Raw genomic sequence first — 17723 nt, 5'->3', positions numbered from 1 at the left:
CCGGTAAGAACTTGCAGACGAATCTTGGAAGGAACTATCCTATTAAGAAATCCCGGGATGGAGTCCAGTAGGAATCCCCGATGACATTCCTGGTGGAATTTAGGTTAAAGCTCCATCCTGGAAAATTCCGGAAGAAATTTTTGGAAGAATCCGGGAAGGAACTCCTTGAGATATATCGGAAGGAACTCCTGGTGGAATCCCGCAAAGAGCTTTCGAATGAATCTTGCGAGGAACTCCTGGAAGATTCTTCTGGAGGAAACCCGGAAAGAGCTACTGAAAGAATTCCAGTAGGAACTCCTGGAAAAATCATGAAAGAAACTCCTGGAAGCTTGCCTAGAAGGAATCTGAATAGAAACTTATGAAAAAAAATTTGGTTGGTTCTCCTGTAGGAATCCCCTCGATGATTTCCGGCGGAAAGTTCCAGAGTAATCTTTCAAGAAATTACTCGAGGAATCCTGAAAAGAAGTCTTGGAGGAATCCCGAACGGAACTTCTGGAGGAATCTCGGATGAAATTTCAGGTGAACCCTCAGAATGATTTCCTAGTAGAATCTGCAATACATTACCAAACATGAGAATGTGTGTGGAAACCCCAATAAACCAATAGATTTTCTGATACCTGATACCAGCGAAGCCATCAGAAAAAAATCAACCATTGCTACAGATATTCCTTTGCGTAAGTTTTTGGGAATCATCCTATTCAGGAGTCCTTTAAGTGTTTAAATCTATAGTTGCTGAATGTAATTTATTTCAGAAATACTGTCATGAATTCATTTGGAAAAATATCCAGAAATTTTTCGAAAAATGCTCCCACTAGTTTATTTACAAACAACTCCAGGAATTTTGATGGGACTTGCTTCAACATTTTGGGAATTCTTGCAGAAACTCCTTTAGGATGTTTTTTGGAAATTTATTTTTATTACTTACCTTACCGGTCAGGCTAAGGCCGGGGTGGCCTCTGCTGTACATAGTAGCCGCCTCCATTCCACTCGGTCCATGGCTGTATGTCTCCAGTTCCGCACTCTGCGTAGGGTCCGCAGATCGTCCTCCACTTGGTCGACCCACCTAGCTCGCTGCGCTCCACGTCTTCTTGTACCGGTCGGATGACTCTCGAGAACCATTTTAGTCGGGTTGCTATCCGACATCCTGATGACGTGACCCGCCCACCGTAGCCTCCCGATTTTCGCGGTATGGACGATGGTTGGTTCTCTCAGCAGCTGATGCAGCTCGTGGTTCATTCGCCTTCTCCAAGTCCCGTCTTCCATCTGCACTCCGCCGTAGATGGTACGCAACACCTTTCGTTCGAAAACTCCAAGGGCGCGTTGGTCCTCTGCACGTAGGGTCCATGTTTCGTGCCCATAAAGGACCACCGGTCTAATCAGCGTTTTGTAGATGGTTAACTTCGTGTTACGGCGAACTTTATTCGATCGTAGAGTTCTGCGGAGTCCAAAGTAGGCACGATTTCCTGCCACAATGCGCCTCTGAATTTCTCTGCTGGTGTCGTTGTCGTCGGTCACCAGTGAGCCCAAGTACACGAATTCTTCAACCGCCTCGATTTCATCACCGTCGATATGAATTCGGGGTGGCGGGCGCGGTAATTCCTCTCTGGAGCCCTTTGCCATCATGTACTTTGTCTTCGACACATTAATGACTAATCCGATTCGCCTGGCTTCACTCTTTAGTCGGATGTACGTTTCCGCCATGGTCTCAAATTTACGAGCAATAATATCAATATCATCGGCGAAACCAAGCAGCTGAACGGACTTCGTGAAAATCGTCCCATTCGTGTTTATCCCCGCTCTTCTTATTACACCCTCCAAAGCAATGTTGAACAGCAAGCACGAAAGACCATCACCTTGCCGCAACCCTCTGCGAGTTTCGGAGGGACTCGAGAGTGTCCCTGATACTCGAACTACGCACATCACTCGATCCATTGTCGCCTTGATCAACCGTATCAGTTTATCCGGGAATCCGTATTCGTGCATAATCTGCCATAGCTGTTCTCGATCGATTGTATCATACGCCGATTTGAAATCGATGAACAAGTGATGTGTGGGCACGTTGTATTCGCGGCATTTCTGCAACACCTGGCGGATGGCGAACATCTGGTCCGTTGTAGCGCGTTCACCCATGAATCCAGCCTGATATTGCCCCACGAACTCTCTTGCAATCGGTGATAGACGGCGGCATAAAATTTGGGAGAGTACCTTGTAGGCAGCGCTCAGTAGTGTGATCGCGCGATAGTTCCCGCAATCCAACTTGTCGCCCTTTTTGTAGATGGGACACACGATACCTTCCATCCATTCCTCCGGTAATACTTCCTCCTCCCAAATCTTGGTAATGACCCAGTGTAGTGCTCTCACCAGTGCTTCTCCACCGTATTTTAGAAGCTCGCTTGGTAGTTGATCTGCTCCAGCGGCTTTGTTGTTTTTCAACCGGCCAACCTCCTCCTCAATCTCTTGAAGGTCAGGGGCCGGAAGTCTTTCGTCCGGTGCACATACTCCTAGATCTGTTACCACGCCACCTTCGGTACTTGCAACGTCGCCATTGAGGTGCTCATCGTAATGCTGCCGCCACCTCTCGACCACCTCACGCTCGCTCGTGAGAATATTCCCGTGATTATCTCGGCACATGTCGGCTTGTGGCACAAAGCCTCTGCGCGAGCGGTTCAGCTTCTCGTAGAACTTTCGTGTGTCCTTAGCGCGGTACAGATCTTCCATCGCTTCGCGATCTCGTTCCTCCTGCTGGCGCTTCTTCATCCGGAAGATTGAGTTCTGCCTGTTCCGCGCCTGTTTGTAACGTGCCTCATTCGCTCTCGTACGGTGTTGCAGCATTCTCGCCCATGCTGCATTCTTCTCGTTTTTCAACTGTTCACATTCGCCGTCGTACCAGTCGTTTCTGTGATTCGGAGTCGCGAAGCCTAGTGCTGTAGCCGAGGTACTACCTATGGCGGATCGGATGCCCCTCCAGCCATCTTCAAGTGTAGCTGCGCCAAGCTGCTCTTCCGTTGGTAGGGCCACTGCTAACTGCTGCGCGTAGTCTTGAGCCACTTCTACGTTACGCAGCTGCTCGATGTTGAGTCGCGGCGTTCGACTTCGACGCGTGGTGATAACTGTCGAAAGTTTTGAGCGCATGCATACAGCGACTAAGTAGTGATCCGAATCTATATTCGCACTGCGGTAAGTGCGGACATTGGTTATATCCGAGAAGAATTTACCGTCGATTAGAACGTGGTCGATTTGGTTTTCTGTTTGTTGGTCGGGTGATCTCCAGGTGGCTTTGTGGATATCTTTGCGGGGGAAGAAGGTGCTTCGGACTACCATGCCACGGGAGGCTGCAAAGTTTACGCATCGCTGGCCGTTATCATTCGATACGGCGTGCAGGCTGTTTCGCCCGATTACCGGTCTGTACATTTCCTCCCTTCCTACCTGCGCGTTCATGTCGCCGACAACGATTTTCACGTCACGCGGCGAGCAACCATCGTATGCTTGCTCTAACTGCGCGTAGAACGCTTCTTTCTCGTCATCGGGTCTCCCTTCGTGTGGGCAGTGGACGTTGATGATGCTGTAGTTGAAGAAACGGCCCTTAACTCTCAACATGCACATCCTTGCGTTGATCGGCTGCCACCCGATCACACGTTGTCGCATCTTGCCCAACACTATAAATTTTGTTCCCAGTTCATTGGTGGTGCCACAGCTTTGGTAGAAGGTAGCCGCTCGATGCCCGCTTTTCCACACTTTCTGTCCAGTCCAACAAAGTTCCTGCAACGCCACGATGTCGAAGTTGCGGGGATGTAGTTCGTCGTAGATTATCCTGTCACATCCTGCGAAACCTAGTGACTTACAATTCCATGTTCCAAGTTTCCAATCGTAGTCCTTATTTCGTCGCGTGGGTCTTTGCCGATTGTATCGAGTCGTATTTTCTCCTATGTTATTCGCAATGGGGATTTTTACGGGTGGCTTATTGGGCCTACGCCAACACTCCTGTCTCGCCGGAGGGCCATCGTGCCAGTTCTGTTTAACGTCCCAACCAACACTGAGACGACCACGCTGATGGGGCTACCACCTTGGATCTAGCTGGGCGTGGTACAGCGTTTCTTACTCAGCCGCTGGATGCCAGAACAGACGCTGTTTGAGCCGCACCTCCTTGGTGAACAGACACTCGGATCGTACCTCCTCAATCTAGCTGAAGTCAGAAGGACAACAGTGCCCAGGCTGCACTACCAGCTAAGCACACAACTCTTAGCTGGCGGTCTTTGTCATCGCTTGACCCGTGGAAGCATGAGGTAGGAACTTGTGAGGACCAGAGCTATATTGGACGCTCTCCTTATCGACTCACCGTTTTGCAGCCCAAATTGCTTAATGTTAATACAAGAATTTCAAATGTGATTCACACGTTTTCAGAGATTCTATAATAAACTAGCTGCACCCGGCAAACTTTGTCTTACCTACTGCGTTTTTTTGACGTTTCAAGTTTCTAGCCAAGCCTAAGTCGCCGGTGGAAGAGGTATAGAAAGTCGATTTTCCGAAAACTCACAATTTGTCCATGTTTTAGGCCTCATAAACCTTACTTGGGCCCATATAGCCGAGGCGGTAAACGCACGGGTATTCAGCATGACCATGCTGAGGGTGACGGGTTCGATTCCCGGTCGGTCCAGGATCTTTTCGTAAAGGAAATTTCCTTGACTTCCTTGGGCATAGAGTATCTTCGTGCCTGCCACAAGATATACGCATGCAAAATGGTCATTGGCAGAGGAAGCTCTCAGTTAATAACTGTGGAAGTGCTCATAGAACACTAAGCTGAGAAGCAGGCTTTGTCCCAATGAGGACGTAACGCCAAGAAGAGAGAGAGAGAAACCTTGCTTGGGTGAAAACTAACAGAACAAAACTAAGACGACCAAAATCGGACCTTCCGTTCGCAAGTTATGCGCGGTCCCACGTATGCCACTGCATTTTTATATATAGATTTCTCCAAACGTCTTCACATATGGCATCCCTGCCCTTCCGAATCGCCCCGGGAAGGATGTCGATCGAAAGTAAGGCCGGAAATCAGAACGATGCATGATCTCCGCAAAGGAAAAGCATGAAATCCCCATTGTCGGCTATTGAGTCAAAATTATTGTTATTCGATTCAATTAAAAATCGAACGCATTTCCCACAGCAGCAGCAGCAACATCAGGGCGAAATATGGTTCATGGTGCCAGGTGAAAGAAAGGCCCAGACCTGGTTCTGTGCCTTTAACCCTCGAACGATCGCGCTGTTGTATTTTGTACAACACGTTGAAAAAATCTCGCTTTTTGTACTCAGCATTAGCGTGGTGCTGACGCAGGTAGTCAACCGCGCAAGTTACGGAAGGTTAATCTCAGTTTCCACGCAGCAAGAACAGCTTCGGCGGCAGCAGCAGCGGTATCAGATATCGAATAAATATATGTTCGGCACCAAGTATAGGTACACTTTGGGTACATTTTCGGACCATTTGCGCGGGCATCAAACGCAGCGGGAGAGTGAGGTGTGTGCTGCTGTTGTTGCTGCTGCTGCTAAAACCCGGAAACACCTTGCGCCCGCGAGTTCTGGAAGAGATTTTTCGGTTTCACTGACTGCTGCAGCTCGGCTCTTCGACGAAGGTTGTTATTAGCCACGCGCAACTGAACTCTGCTCTCAGCCTTTCGGCACATGCTCCTCCACTAACTATAGGTTTTGGTTTTGGTGGTTCGCGCGGAACTGGTTTCCATACTTACATACCTACATGTACTGTGTACACATATATTGCGGATTGATAAAAGTGCTTCGCTTGCGAGGGGAAGTTTTGTGAGATAACAGTTTGCACAAGAAGTGATTTTTTTCCTGGCGGTTGATGACCGTTGGAGAGATCATACCGTACGCGGGGGGTTGGGGCACCTCGAAAGCTGCTGTCCTGAATGTGTATGCAAGCAGGATGCTGTTACGATGGGGATAATATTGATTGCACCTGCGCTTCGCCGTTATGTGTCCTAATGGGTTTGAATATTCTGTGGTATGATGCACAAGCAGTTTTTGGAACTAACTGGTTTCAGAATAATGTTTGTCAATTGTTTCCGACGATTGGGAAACTTGGCTAAGATATCGATGTTAGTAAATCGATTCTAATTTGATCATCAGTATCATTTCACTTTTTTCATCCAATGTTTCCATATGGATTCAAAGCCAGAAAATATACGAACACTATAGAATGAGTTGTTGGAAAAATGAAATCTAATTGTATACTACTTATTACTTTCAGTCCTAATAACCCATAGAGGTCTTTTTGTATGGCAAACACCAAACTTGCAAGATTCTTCTTCTTCTTCTTTGTGACTCTACGTCCCCACTGGGACTTGGCTTGCCTCGCTTCAACTTAGTGTTCATTGAGCACTCCCACAGTTTTTTTTTCTTCGCCTGTTGGGGAAATTAAGCCACTGCGTCCAATAGGCTGAACTTTTGTGGCATACTCCCACAGTTATTAATTTGCCTGCCATTGCATGAAATTGTATATTGTGAGGCAAGTACAATGATACATTATGCTCAGGGAGTTGAGAAAATTTCCCCGACCGAAACGAGAATCAAACCCGCCGTCTCCGGATTAGCGATCCATAGCCTTGACCACTAGGCTAACTGGAGACCCAAATTTGCAGGGCTATTATCAGGCATTCCTGACCACAGAGAGATGCCGGTCTAAGAGATCATCCATAAATGACGTAGCATTTTAGCGTGTAGGGGGAGTCTCTGGAAATGCTACGAGCCATCAGGTATCAGAAAGCCGGCTTCAGAGGCACGATATCCTTCATTTGGGACATTTGTGCCATCGCCATACATATAAGCCTATTTCATCATTTACCTCAGGGAGAATGGGTCAAGGGATGGGAATTAGGAAAGGGAAAGGTGATGAAATAGGAAGGGGTACCCTAGAAGAGGGAATGGACGCATAGCCCATACCACAACGGGTTTAAACAGTGCCCTAAAAAGGACACTGTAAAACGCATAAGCGTAAAGAGAGCCTATACATTGGAGGTAGCTTGTGACGTCATGCGACTTTCAATATGACATTGAATGACACGTCATCGAAACCATCCTCAATATTCGAGAAATCACCCAAGCAAAAACTACGTTTGAGCGAGTACTTCACTTTCTCGAAAACTACAAGAGTCACTGGGAGTCATGCGAGTTCACATGAATAGGCATGTCAGCCAGACGAACATCACAGATGTGATAATCGACAATGCGTTTCAAGCATTTCAGAAAGAACGAGGTAACCAGATAAATTTGAATCTCATTCCATCTTTATACAACGCACGCACCCTTTCGGGATAAAACTATCAAGTAATTTCACGCCATGTACAGGGGATACTCAAAATAGCTGGGACAGGTAAAATTTTCACTTTTCAAAAAATGTTCAACTAGCTGTAACTTTTCGAAAAGGGCATTAAATATTCATCAACTAGTTGTGTATCAGTAATCCAATTATGGAAAAGATTGGGCTATTTTACACGAAGTTAGAAAGATTCTAGAAAAGGGTATGTATAATTATCCAATATCTAACTTTGAACTATTACATATATCTCCGGATTCAATGAACCGAATGCAATGAAATTTTATATCATTTGTGACGATTATAATGAACTTTGAAAAACATAAGTCTAATGTTTCAAATTTCAAATTAATAATAGGAAGAAAAAGTTATAGCGATTTCATTTATTCTATGCTTTTTTAGTAAATTTATCTATTTTTCATAGGCATCCCATTACTTTTTCAATTTAATGCTGCCCATTTGGTTGCTTTCCTTCGAAACATAAATGTATTCAAGTCAATTAGAGGGAATTTAAATGTACTATAATTACTATGTATCTCGAATTTTGAAACGATGATGAAATTTTGGATAAATTGGTGTTATATTAGAAACATAATCTAATCGTTATAATATTCTTTTGTGTAAAGAATTTTAAGTTTAGTCAAAAGTTTTTAATAGCTAATTATATAAGTCATAAATGATCAAAATTTCATTGCATTCGGTTTGTTGAATCCGGAGATATAACATCTCAAAGTTGGCTATCGCATAATTATACCTTTTTCTAGAATATTTCTAACTTCGTGTAGAATAGCCCAATCTTTTCCAAAACTGGACCACTGATACACAACTAGTTGATAAACTTAAAGTAAAAATTTGAGAATATTTGTTGACCTTTTCGAAAAGTTACAGCTGGTTGAACATTTCTTGAAAATTGAAAATTTTACATGTCCCAGTTATTTTGAGAATCCCCTGTAAATATCCCATACAAAACTTCAAGAGTTCAAAACATGTTTGAAATACCCAAATCCCTCCCAAATAGGACAAAACCCCATTTGCTCCTAAAGATTTGAAGTAAGCAGAGCTTCATAGGGCCCACTAAGCGGATTATATAGCTATAATTCTCAAGCGGAAGCTAGAGATTCGTAACTATGCAAAAGAATGTTTTATCCGAAGATATTTTGAACCTGAACAGATCAGAGTTCCATTCAGGAATACCTCTTGCGATCCGCACACACCGCAGAGGACAAGCTTCATTCAAAGCAATAGTTATGGTATACCACAATGGAGGGCGTTGTAGTAACAAAACCACAATTAAACTCTCTTGGAATACTTAGCAATGGAAGCGAGTTATCCATAAAATGTGGTCACAACCAATTAGTACAGGTTCCTTAGTTTGTTGAGCAGGGACGCCTGAATATGCACATTTTGCAAAGGAACACTCAAAAGTGCAAAGAAGGTCAAATGGAGACTCCTAATCTGACACATGCCAATCAGTCAACTCGTGACAAATTCTGGTCATGTAGAGTAATTCTATGTTAAGTTATTATTAGGTGCAATTCTATGTTAAGTTATCCATTAACTGTACTCTTAAGTAATCCATCAAACTGAAGCATCTCAAACTAATGTTTGAGCTACTTCAGATGATATAATCATCGTAGTAATACTTCCAAATATCAGTGGAAAGATGCTGGAAACAAGAGCACGCTTGAAGGCATCCATAAGGAAAGGTTGAAACATACTGTTATCGTTATTCTAAGATATAGCATGCTCGAGGCACAACACTTCATTTATAATGAAGAAGCAAAACTGGGCTCACAAGGTAACCTATACAGAAGTTACCCTATGAAAATGAACTTTTTGTACTACGTTCGTTTCTTACGCTGAAAATTCATCTGAGGTTTTCTAGCCGTAGCTTATCCGAACTAGACAGGATTACACTCTTCACAATCACAGCACAAAAAGGAAACATCAACGACAAACCAAATCGGTGTCAATAGAAAAACGCCAATGGCGAAAACGCATTAAGCGAAACTATATTGAGACTTAGGAAGGGCAACTGATTATCTCAGAGAAACGCAAGGTCCACTGCACCATTGCTCCGGGTAGCGCAGTAAGGGCGTAATACTGTGGAGGACGCCCTAATTTTCCACAGGCTCCGTTCGTGGTTAGGTTTTATTAGACCCCCCTAATCATTCATTCCTTGGCACGGTAAGCATAAAGTCGCATAACACCATGAGATTGGGGTCACTTTGTTGCAATAGAGATTCAGTTAGGACCCAGAATATAATAATTATTAGCATTAAGACACAACAAACAAAATCAATAGAAAAATAGAATCACAGCTCGCTCCGTGTAAGCTGATCCCAACTGAAAGGCCTTTGTTGCGCGACGGCGCCACTGCCTGCAAAGCTTCAGGATTACACAACTACACCTCGCTTGCTAAACCAAGGGCTCGTAACTTGAATACGACCTCATTCTCTTCGCTCGACTGCAACGAATCGCACGGTCATACGGTCCCGAAAACCGCCATCGTGATCTTTGGGAATCAGAAAACGTGGCTGGTCAACCGACACGATTTACGGCGCCCTAAGAGTTGGGACAGGTAAAACAGCTAATACCAAGTGCAGCATATCGAGATTTCATTCCGTATCTTTACTCAGGAAGTGTCGACCAATTATCCACATTGAGAAGTGCTGGATTCAGATCCCCAAACGCCAACACGCCGTGGAAGACTCGGACGAATCAGCTACGGCGAGGTGAGAATCCAGAGACAAGTCACTGAGATAACGGGATTACTCGGGCAACATGGTCGCCGCCTGAATTCAGTGGTGTAAGAAACTCTGGAGCAACATTTGAAAAGGGCCCAAGAGGTCTTGTGTCTTTTTTCGAAAACGCTCCGTAGGGCATATCAGCAGCCCGCCCACGCAAATGAACACCGTTATTCGAAAGATCGATGTTTGCTCTATCTGATAACGGTCTAAGTTTTTGTGAATAAGCTGATGGGGGCGCAGGAGCGACGTTTGAAGTCATTGTTTACCAATGCTTGTATGCCCTTTTCAAATGTTGCTCCAGAACTGATCTTCCTTTCTCCGACTCTAGGGGGTCGTCAATTGGCCATACGACAGAAATAGAGGACGAAAGAACCAGCCAGGTTGCCACGTGTCCAGACACGTGCCGCGGGAAGTCAACTCTAGATCAACGAAAGCTCCACAAAGGGTGAGTTGCAGGGTGAGCAGCTGAAATACAGCAACTAATTTCGGCGATATTAGGGCTTTCGTTTGGATGCCCTATTTCTTTTGCGATTAGGAGCCAGAGTGAAGAGAAACGACGGAGTGAAGACTCGAGGAAGAACCCCGGCACGAACCACACGCCAGCGGTGCGGATGCACCGGCCCAAGAAGATCCATCGTACGCGAACAGTTAGGGTCGAGAGTCGAGGTACCGGGCGCTTCGGGAGTGGAAAGGACAAGGTCTGATCCGAAGACATAGAGTCGCGCACGAACAAGGAGGCGGAGAGACGAAGGGATCGGAGTGGTCCACCCGGAGCACTACCAGATAGTGGCGTGACCTCAACTAAGGCGGACACGGAGCCGCAGGGGCAAGCAGCACGAGGAGAGCATCTTCCGCAGCACGTGGAGCGAGCGGGAAGGTTGTCACGTAGTTCACGGGCCCGTGAGTAAATTAATGTTAAGAAAAGCGCTTTAGTTTTAAGAAACTGCATGGCCTACAAAAAGCCAACGAACCGAATTGGTTCTAAATTGTAAGGAAAGTTTAGATTTGATGCTACAATACAATCATCTAAAATGAAAGTTATGGGTTTAGTTATGTTGTTGGTTTGAGGAAGTTTCATCTCATTCCGCTGCTTAGGAACATTAAATAGGGCATCCAAACGAAAACCCTAGGGGGTGGAAGCTCAGGTAAAATATTATCTCCTGGGCGCCCATTAAAAACACCACGCCCGGCGAAGACTGGCGCTCGAGCCCAGCTATTTAGCACTGTAGTTGGATGAAATGCCAATGCAGAACCCGTAGCTTCCGGGAAGGTAAGCCCAGCTCCCTGGGTTAGTGGGTTGGTGTCAGGCCCTGCGAGCCAGCCGTAAAAAAGACTAGCACCGGAAAATCAACAAGAGAAGAATGCGAACCGATACCAATGGCGACGACCACAGCGACGAAAAGGGACTTGCGATTGGAAGCTCGGTACGTGGAACTGCAGATCTCTCAACTTCATCGGGAGCACCCGCATACTCGCCGATATACTGAAGGACCGCGGGTTCGGAATCGTAGCGCTGCAGGAGGTGTGTTGGACAGGATCTATGGTGCGAGCGTTTAGAGGTAATCATACCATCTACCAGAGTTGCGGCAACACACGTGAGCTGGGAACAGCTTTTATAGTGATGGGCGACATGCAGAGGCGCGTGATCGGTTGGTGGCCGATCAACGAAAGAATGTGCAGGTTGAGAATCAAGGGCCGTTTCTTCAACATTAGCATAATAAACGTGCACAGCCCTCACTCCGGAAGCACTGATGATGACAAAGACGCATTTTACGCGCAGCTCGAACGCGAGTACGACCGCTGCCCAAACCACGACGTCAAGATCATCATAGGGGATCTAAACGCTCAGGTAGGCCAGGAGGAGGAATTCAGACCGACGATTGGAAAGTTCAGCGCCCACCAGCTGACGAACGAAAATGGCCTACGCCTCATCGATTTCGCCGCCTCCAAGAACATGGCCATTCGTAGCACCTTCTTCCAGCACAGCCTCCCGTATCGTTACACCTGGAGATCACCACAACAAACGGAATCGCAAATCGACCACGTTCTGATTGATGGACGGCACTTCTCCGACATTATCGACGTCAGGACCTATCGTGGCGCTAATATCGACTCCGATCACTACCTGGTGATGGTTAAACTGCGCCCAAAACTCTCCGTTATTAACAACGTACATTACCGGCGGCCGCCCCGGTACGATCTAGAGCGACTGAAGCAACCGAATGTCGCCACCGCATATGCGCAGAATCTCGAGGCAGCGTTGCCGGACGAGGGTGTGCTCGATGTGGCCCCTCTAGAGGACTGCTGGAGTACAGTGAAAGCAGCCATCAACAACGCAGCCGAGAGCACAATCGGGTACGTAGAACGGAGTCGACGAAACGATTGGTTCGACGAGGAGTGCAGAGCGGTTCTGGAGGAGAAGGATGCAGCGCGGGCGGTAATGCTGCAGCATGGAACCCGACAGAATGTGGAGCGATACAGACAGAAGCGGAAGCAGCAGACCCGTCTCTTCCGGGAGAAAAAGCGCCGCCTGGAAGAAGCGGAGTGCGAGGAAATGGAACTGCTGTGCCGTTCACAGGAAACACGCAAGTTCTACCAGAAGCTCAACGCATCCCGCAAAGGCTACGTGCCGCAAGCCGAAATATGCAGGGATAAGGAAGGGAGCCTCCTGACAGACAAACGTGAGGTGATCGAAAGGTGGAAGCAGCACTTCGACGAGCACCTGAATGGCGAAGAGAATGTAGGCACGGAGGACCAAGGCAGCGGAGGAAATGACTATGTTGGTGCAGCAGAGGACGGGAACGAACCAACTCCCACGCTGAGGGAAGTTAAGGATGCCATCCACCAGCTCAAAAACAACAAAGCGGCTGGTAAGGACGGTATCGCAGCAGAACTCATCAAGATGGGCCCGGAAAAGTTGGCCACCTGTCTGCACCAGTTAGTAGTCAAGATCTGGGAAACCGAACAGCTACCGGAGGAGTGGAAGGAAGGGATAATCTGTCCCATCCACAAGAAAGGCGACAAGTTAATGTGTGAGAACTTTCGAGCGATCACCGTTTTGAATGCCGCCTACAAAGTGCTATCCCAGATCATCTTCCGTCGTCTTTCACCTAAAGTAAATGAGTTCGTGGGAAGTTACCAAGCCGGTTTCATCGACGGCCGGTCGACAACGGACCAGATCTTCATCGTACGGCAAATCCTCCAGAAATGCCGTGAATACCAGGTCCCAACGCACCACCTGTTCATCGACTTCAAAGCGGCATACGACAGTATCGACCGCATAGAGCTATGGAAAATTATGGACGAGAACAGCTTTCCCGGGAAACTGACTAGACTGATAAGAGCAACGATGGACGGTGTGCAGAACAGCGTAAGGATTTCGGGTGAGCTATCCAGTTCATTTGAATCTCGCCGGGGACTACGACAAGGTGATGGACTTTCCTGCCTACTATTCAACATCGCCCTGGAAGGTGTTATGCAACGAGCCGGGCTCAACAGCCGGGGTACGATCTTCACGAAATCCAGCCAATTTGTCTGTTTTGCGTATGACATGGATATTATTGCCAGAACATTTGGAACGGTGGCAGAACTGTACACCCGCCTGAAACGTGAAGCAGCAAAGGTCGGACTGGTGGTGAATGCGGCTAAGACAAAGTACATGCTGGTAGGTGGGACTGAGCGAGACAGGACAAGCCTTGGCAGCAATGTTACGATAGACGGGGATACTTTCGAGGTGGTAGAAGAATTCGTCTACCTCGGTTCCTTGCTAACGGCTGACAATAACGTGAGCCAAGAAATACGAAGGCGCATCATCAGTGGAAGTCGTGCCTACTATGGGCTCCAGAAGAAACTGCGGTCAAAAAAGATTCACCCCCGCACCAAATGTACCATGTACAAGACGTTAATAAGACCGGTGGTTCTCTACGGACACGAGACATGGACGATGCTCGAGGAGGACCTGCAAGCACTCGGAGTTTTCGAGCGACGGGTGCTAAGGACGATCTTCGGCGGTGTGCAGGAGAACGGTGTGTGGCGGAGAAGAATGAACCACGAGCTCGCTGCACTTTACGGCGAACCCAGCATCCAGAAGGTGGCCAAAGCCGGAAGGATACGGTGGGCAGGGCATGTTGCAAGAATGCCGGACAACAACCCTGCAAAGCTGGTGTTTGCAACTGATCCGGTTGGCACAAGAAGGCGTGGAGCGCAGAGAGCACGATGGGCGGACCAGGTGGAGCGTGATCTGGCGAGTGTTGGGCGTGACCGAGGATGGAGAGCTGCAGCTGCAAATCGAGTATTATGGCGGCAAATTGTTGATTCAGTAGTATCATGAATTTGATGTGAACTAAATAAATGAAAATGAACGAAAGCCCTAATATCGCCGAAATTAGTTGCTGTATTTCAGCTGCTCACCCTGCAACTCACCCTTTGTGGAGCTTTCGTTGATCTAGAGTTGACTTCCCGCGGCACGTGTCTGGACACGTGGCAACCTGACTGGTTCTTTCGTCCTCTATTTCTGTCGTATGGCCAATTGACGACCCCCTAGAGTCGGAGAAAGGAAGATCAGTTTCTTACACCACTGAATTCAGGCGGCAACATGGTCGCCAGAGTAATCCCGTTATCTCAGTGACTTGTCTCTGGATTCTCACCTCGCCGTAGCTGATTCGTCCGAGTCTTCCACGGCGTGTTGGCGTTTGGGGATCTGAATCCAGCACTTCTCAATGTGGATAATTGGTCGACACTTCCTGAGTAAAGATACGGAATGAAATCTCGATATGCTGCACTTGGTATTAGCTGTTTTACCTGTCCCAACTCTTAGGGCGCCGTAAATCGTGTCGGTTGACCAGCCACGTTTTCTGATTCCCAAAGATCACGATGGCGGTTTTCGGGACCGTATGACCGTGCGATTCGTTGCAGTCGAGCGAAGAGAATGAGGTCGTATTCAAGTTACGAGCCCTTGGTTTAGCAAGCGAGGTGTAGTTGTGTAATCCTGAAGCTTTGCAGGCAGTGGCGCCGTCGCGCAACAAAGGCCTTTCAGTTGGGATCAGCTTACACGGAGCGAGCGGTGATTCTATTTTTCTATTGATTTTGTTTGTTGTGTCTTAATTCTAATAATTATTATATTCTGGGTCCTAACTGAATCTCTATTGCAACAACCTGTTTAGTGGACTCTTACCACTGGATCAGGCGGTCCGTAGTGTTATTCTTAACCAATAGAGACAACCGCTACCGACATTACACAGCTATCTAGGCTGATCAGAAAAAGAAGTTTACATTGATGGTTAACTTCCAAACGTGCCCGAAAAGCCCCAGATATTTTCAGGAATTCGTTCTGGGAATTCTGCAGGTATTTTTTAATAAATTCCCCAAGATGGTCCTTCCAATATTCTTCAGGAATTTTTATACTATGCTGTATTTGTTTTTTTAGAACCATTCGTTTTTACAAAACATATATCTCTTTCGTGAGTGAGCGCAAAAAAGTAAAAACTTATAAACAAATGGCTTACTTTGGCTCTCCAGCCAGAACTCTTAGATTTCACAACAAAAAAACAGTTATTTTTCCTCATTTGAAAAAACTACCCTTTATCTTTTCATTTATAACTGTGACTTCCTAGATAGGGTATTGGTTCCCTTATTAAGCATGCTCCAAATTTCATTCTATGAAAAACAAGAGATTGAAGCGCTGTTTGTTTTGTTTTTAATTTTTGTATATTTTGTTAGAAGTGAGCACCCATGAAAACAAAATGAACGGAATCAATCGGTGCCGTAATCGCTTGTTTTCGAATAGGATGAATATGGGAGCGTGAGATTACTTATGGCACACATACCCTAAATAGGAAATAAAAAAAAATATGCGACAAATAAAACTTTTTCATGTTTTACGGTTTTTGTCCACTTTTTGTTTACCTTGTTGGTGTAAATCTCACAGGCAACGTAATATAAGTAAAGGCTGAATTATTGGAACAGTTCACATCACATAAAACAAAGTCTGAACAGTTGAGAAAACTGTTATCGCTCAATAGCACAATCGTGCTGGTTCGTCACAAAAGGGATATATCTGATTTTTTTAAAATGTTTTCTTTGGTTATTCCTACTAGATTGCACTTAGATTTATTCAACAATTCAATGAAAAATTTCTTCAGGTATTTCTCAACAAGATCTTCCTCACTACTTCTGGATTCTTGGATGGAAGTTGTGATGAGATGCTAGATGAGTTCTAAGGGATTTTCATAAGGGATCTCAGAAAAAAAAAAGCCAGAAAGAAATATTTGAAGAATCTCAAAATGTTCATCTGAAGGAATCGCTGAAGCAATTTGGAGAATGAATTTCTGAGAAAATCTTAGATGGATGTTAAGGATTTTACCCTGGATATCCTTCTAGAATAGATTACAAACTGATTCAACGGCAACGACTTTTAGCGCGAAATAACGGACAAGAATTGGAACTTGGAATGTATTAACCCTAGCCCTGCAGGGTAAACTGGCACAACTAGCCAATGAGGCATGCCGTATGAATCCCTGGTGGAATCATGGAACGAATATTATAGAAATACCTGGAATGATAATAGGTCTCCTCCAGAATTTATTGAAAGAATTAGCCTTGCAATAACAACCACTAGCGTAGGCAGTCTTTTCTTTTTTGATTAATTCTTTTTGATAAATACTAACAAAAGTGCTGCTGTGAATCCTCCAGATATTTCTTTAAGTTATCCTGAATCGGATTCAGGAGAAAACAGAGGCGGCAGCAAGAGGGTTCCGTGCCGGAAGATCTTGTGTTAACTATATTGTCACGCTCCATATTATACTGGAGCAAGTTAACGAATTCCAAGAGTCCCTCTTTGTTCATTGAGTACGAAAAAGCTTTCGATCGTCTGAGCCCCGAAAATCTGTGGGGCGCCCTGAGACGCAAAGGAGTTTCGAATAAAATTGTCAACCTCATGGAAGCGCAGTACGAGGCTTTTACATGCAGAGTCCTGCACAACGGAGCTTTGTCGGACCCCATCCGGGTAGTTTGGTACTATCACCGCTGTTTCTCAACGTAATCGACAAGATCATGGTGGGGGCGATTGAGTATGTACCAAATCGTAGGCTAGTTTGGCAGTCCATTGTAATGGAGCTTACTAGACCAACGACGCTCTAACATGCAGAATAAGCTCGACGACCAGATCGAACGCTCCATCATCGTCAGCAAGACCAAATCGTTGGCTATCAACACGGATCAAGACGTCTAGGACTGCTTTTCCGAATCTATGAAATATATGGAGATCCAATCAGATCAGTCAACGCATCAAAACTCGAATTTTCAATTCCAACGTGAAATATATGTAGTTGTACGCCAGCGAAACCTGTCAGCAGAGACCATACAAAAGCTACAGATTTTCATCAACCGATGTCTGCGGTTTATAATTCGGGCCTGTTATCCTCACAACCGGATTTCGAGTACTGAGCTCCTTCGACGATGTCATTGGAAACCGATATCAACAGAAATTCAAGAACGTAAATGGAGGAAGTCGACCACACACCACGAAAGAATGGAGACGAAATCTGCAAGCAAGCGCTGGATTGGAATCCGGCAGGACATCGCAGCAGAGACAGATCCAGGGGCCCGTGGCGACGAAGCCTCAACAAGGAAATCAAAGAAGGCGAACCTGACCT

General features: G+C 46.0%; 1 protein-coding gene across 1 annotated transcript in view; it reads left to right on the top strand.

The window, feature by feature from the left end:
- Positions 1 to 10091, top strand: part of LOC134290405 (uncharacterized) — a 41898-nt gene extending 31807 nt beyond the window's left edge. Inside the window, exons 2-3 of the mRNA XM_062857544.1 lie at positions 9627 to 9902; positions 9961 to 10091. Coding sequence (XP_062713528.1) covers positions 9627 to 9902; positions 9961 to 10060 — 376 coding nt within the window. The 3' untranslated portion in view covers positions 10061 to 10091. The remainder of the gene's footprint in view (positions 1 to 9626; positions 9903 to 9960) is intronic.
- Positions 10092 to 17723: the final 7632 nt, after the last annotated feature.

This window comes from Aedes albopictus, chromosome 3, assembly GCF_035046485.1.
Source record: "Aedes albopictus strain Foshan chromosome 3, AalbF5, whole genome shotgun sequence".
In the NCBI taxonomy this organism is placed as follows: Eukaryota; Metazoa; Arthropoda; class Insecta; order Diptera; family Culicidae; genus Aedes; species Aedes albopictus.
This window is presented reverse-complemented; position numbering and strand designations above follow the sequence as displayed.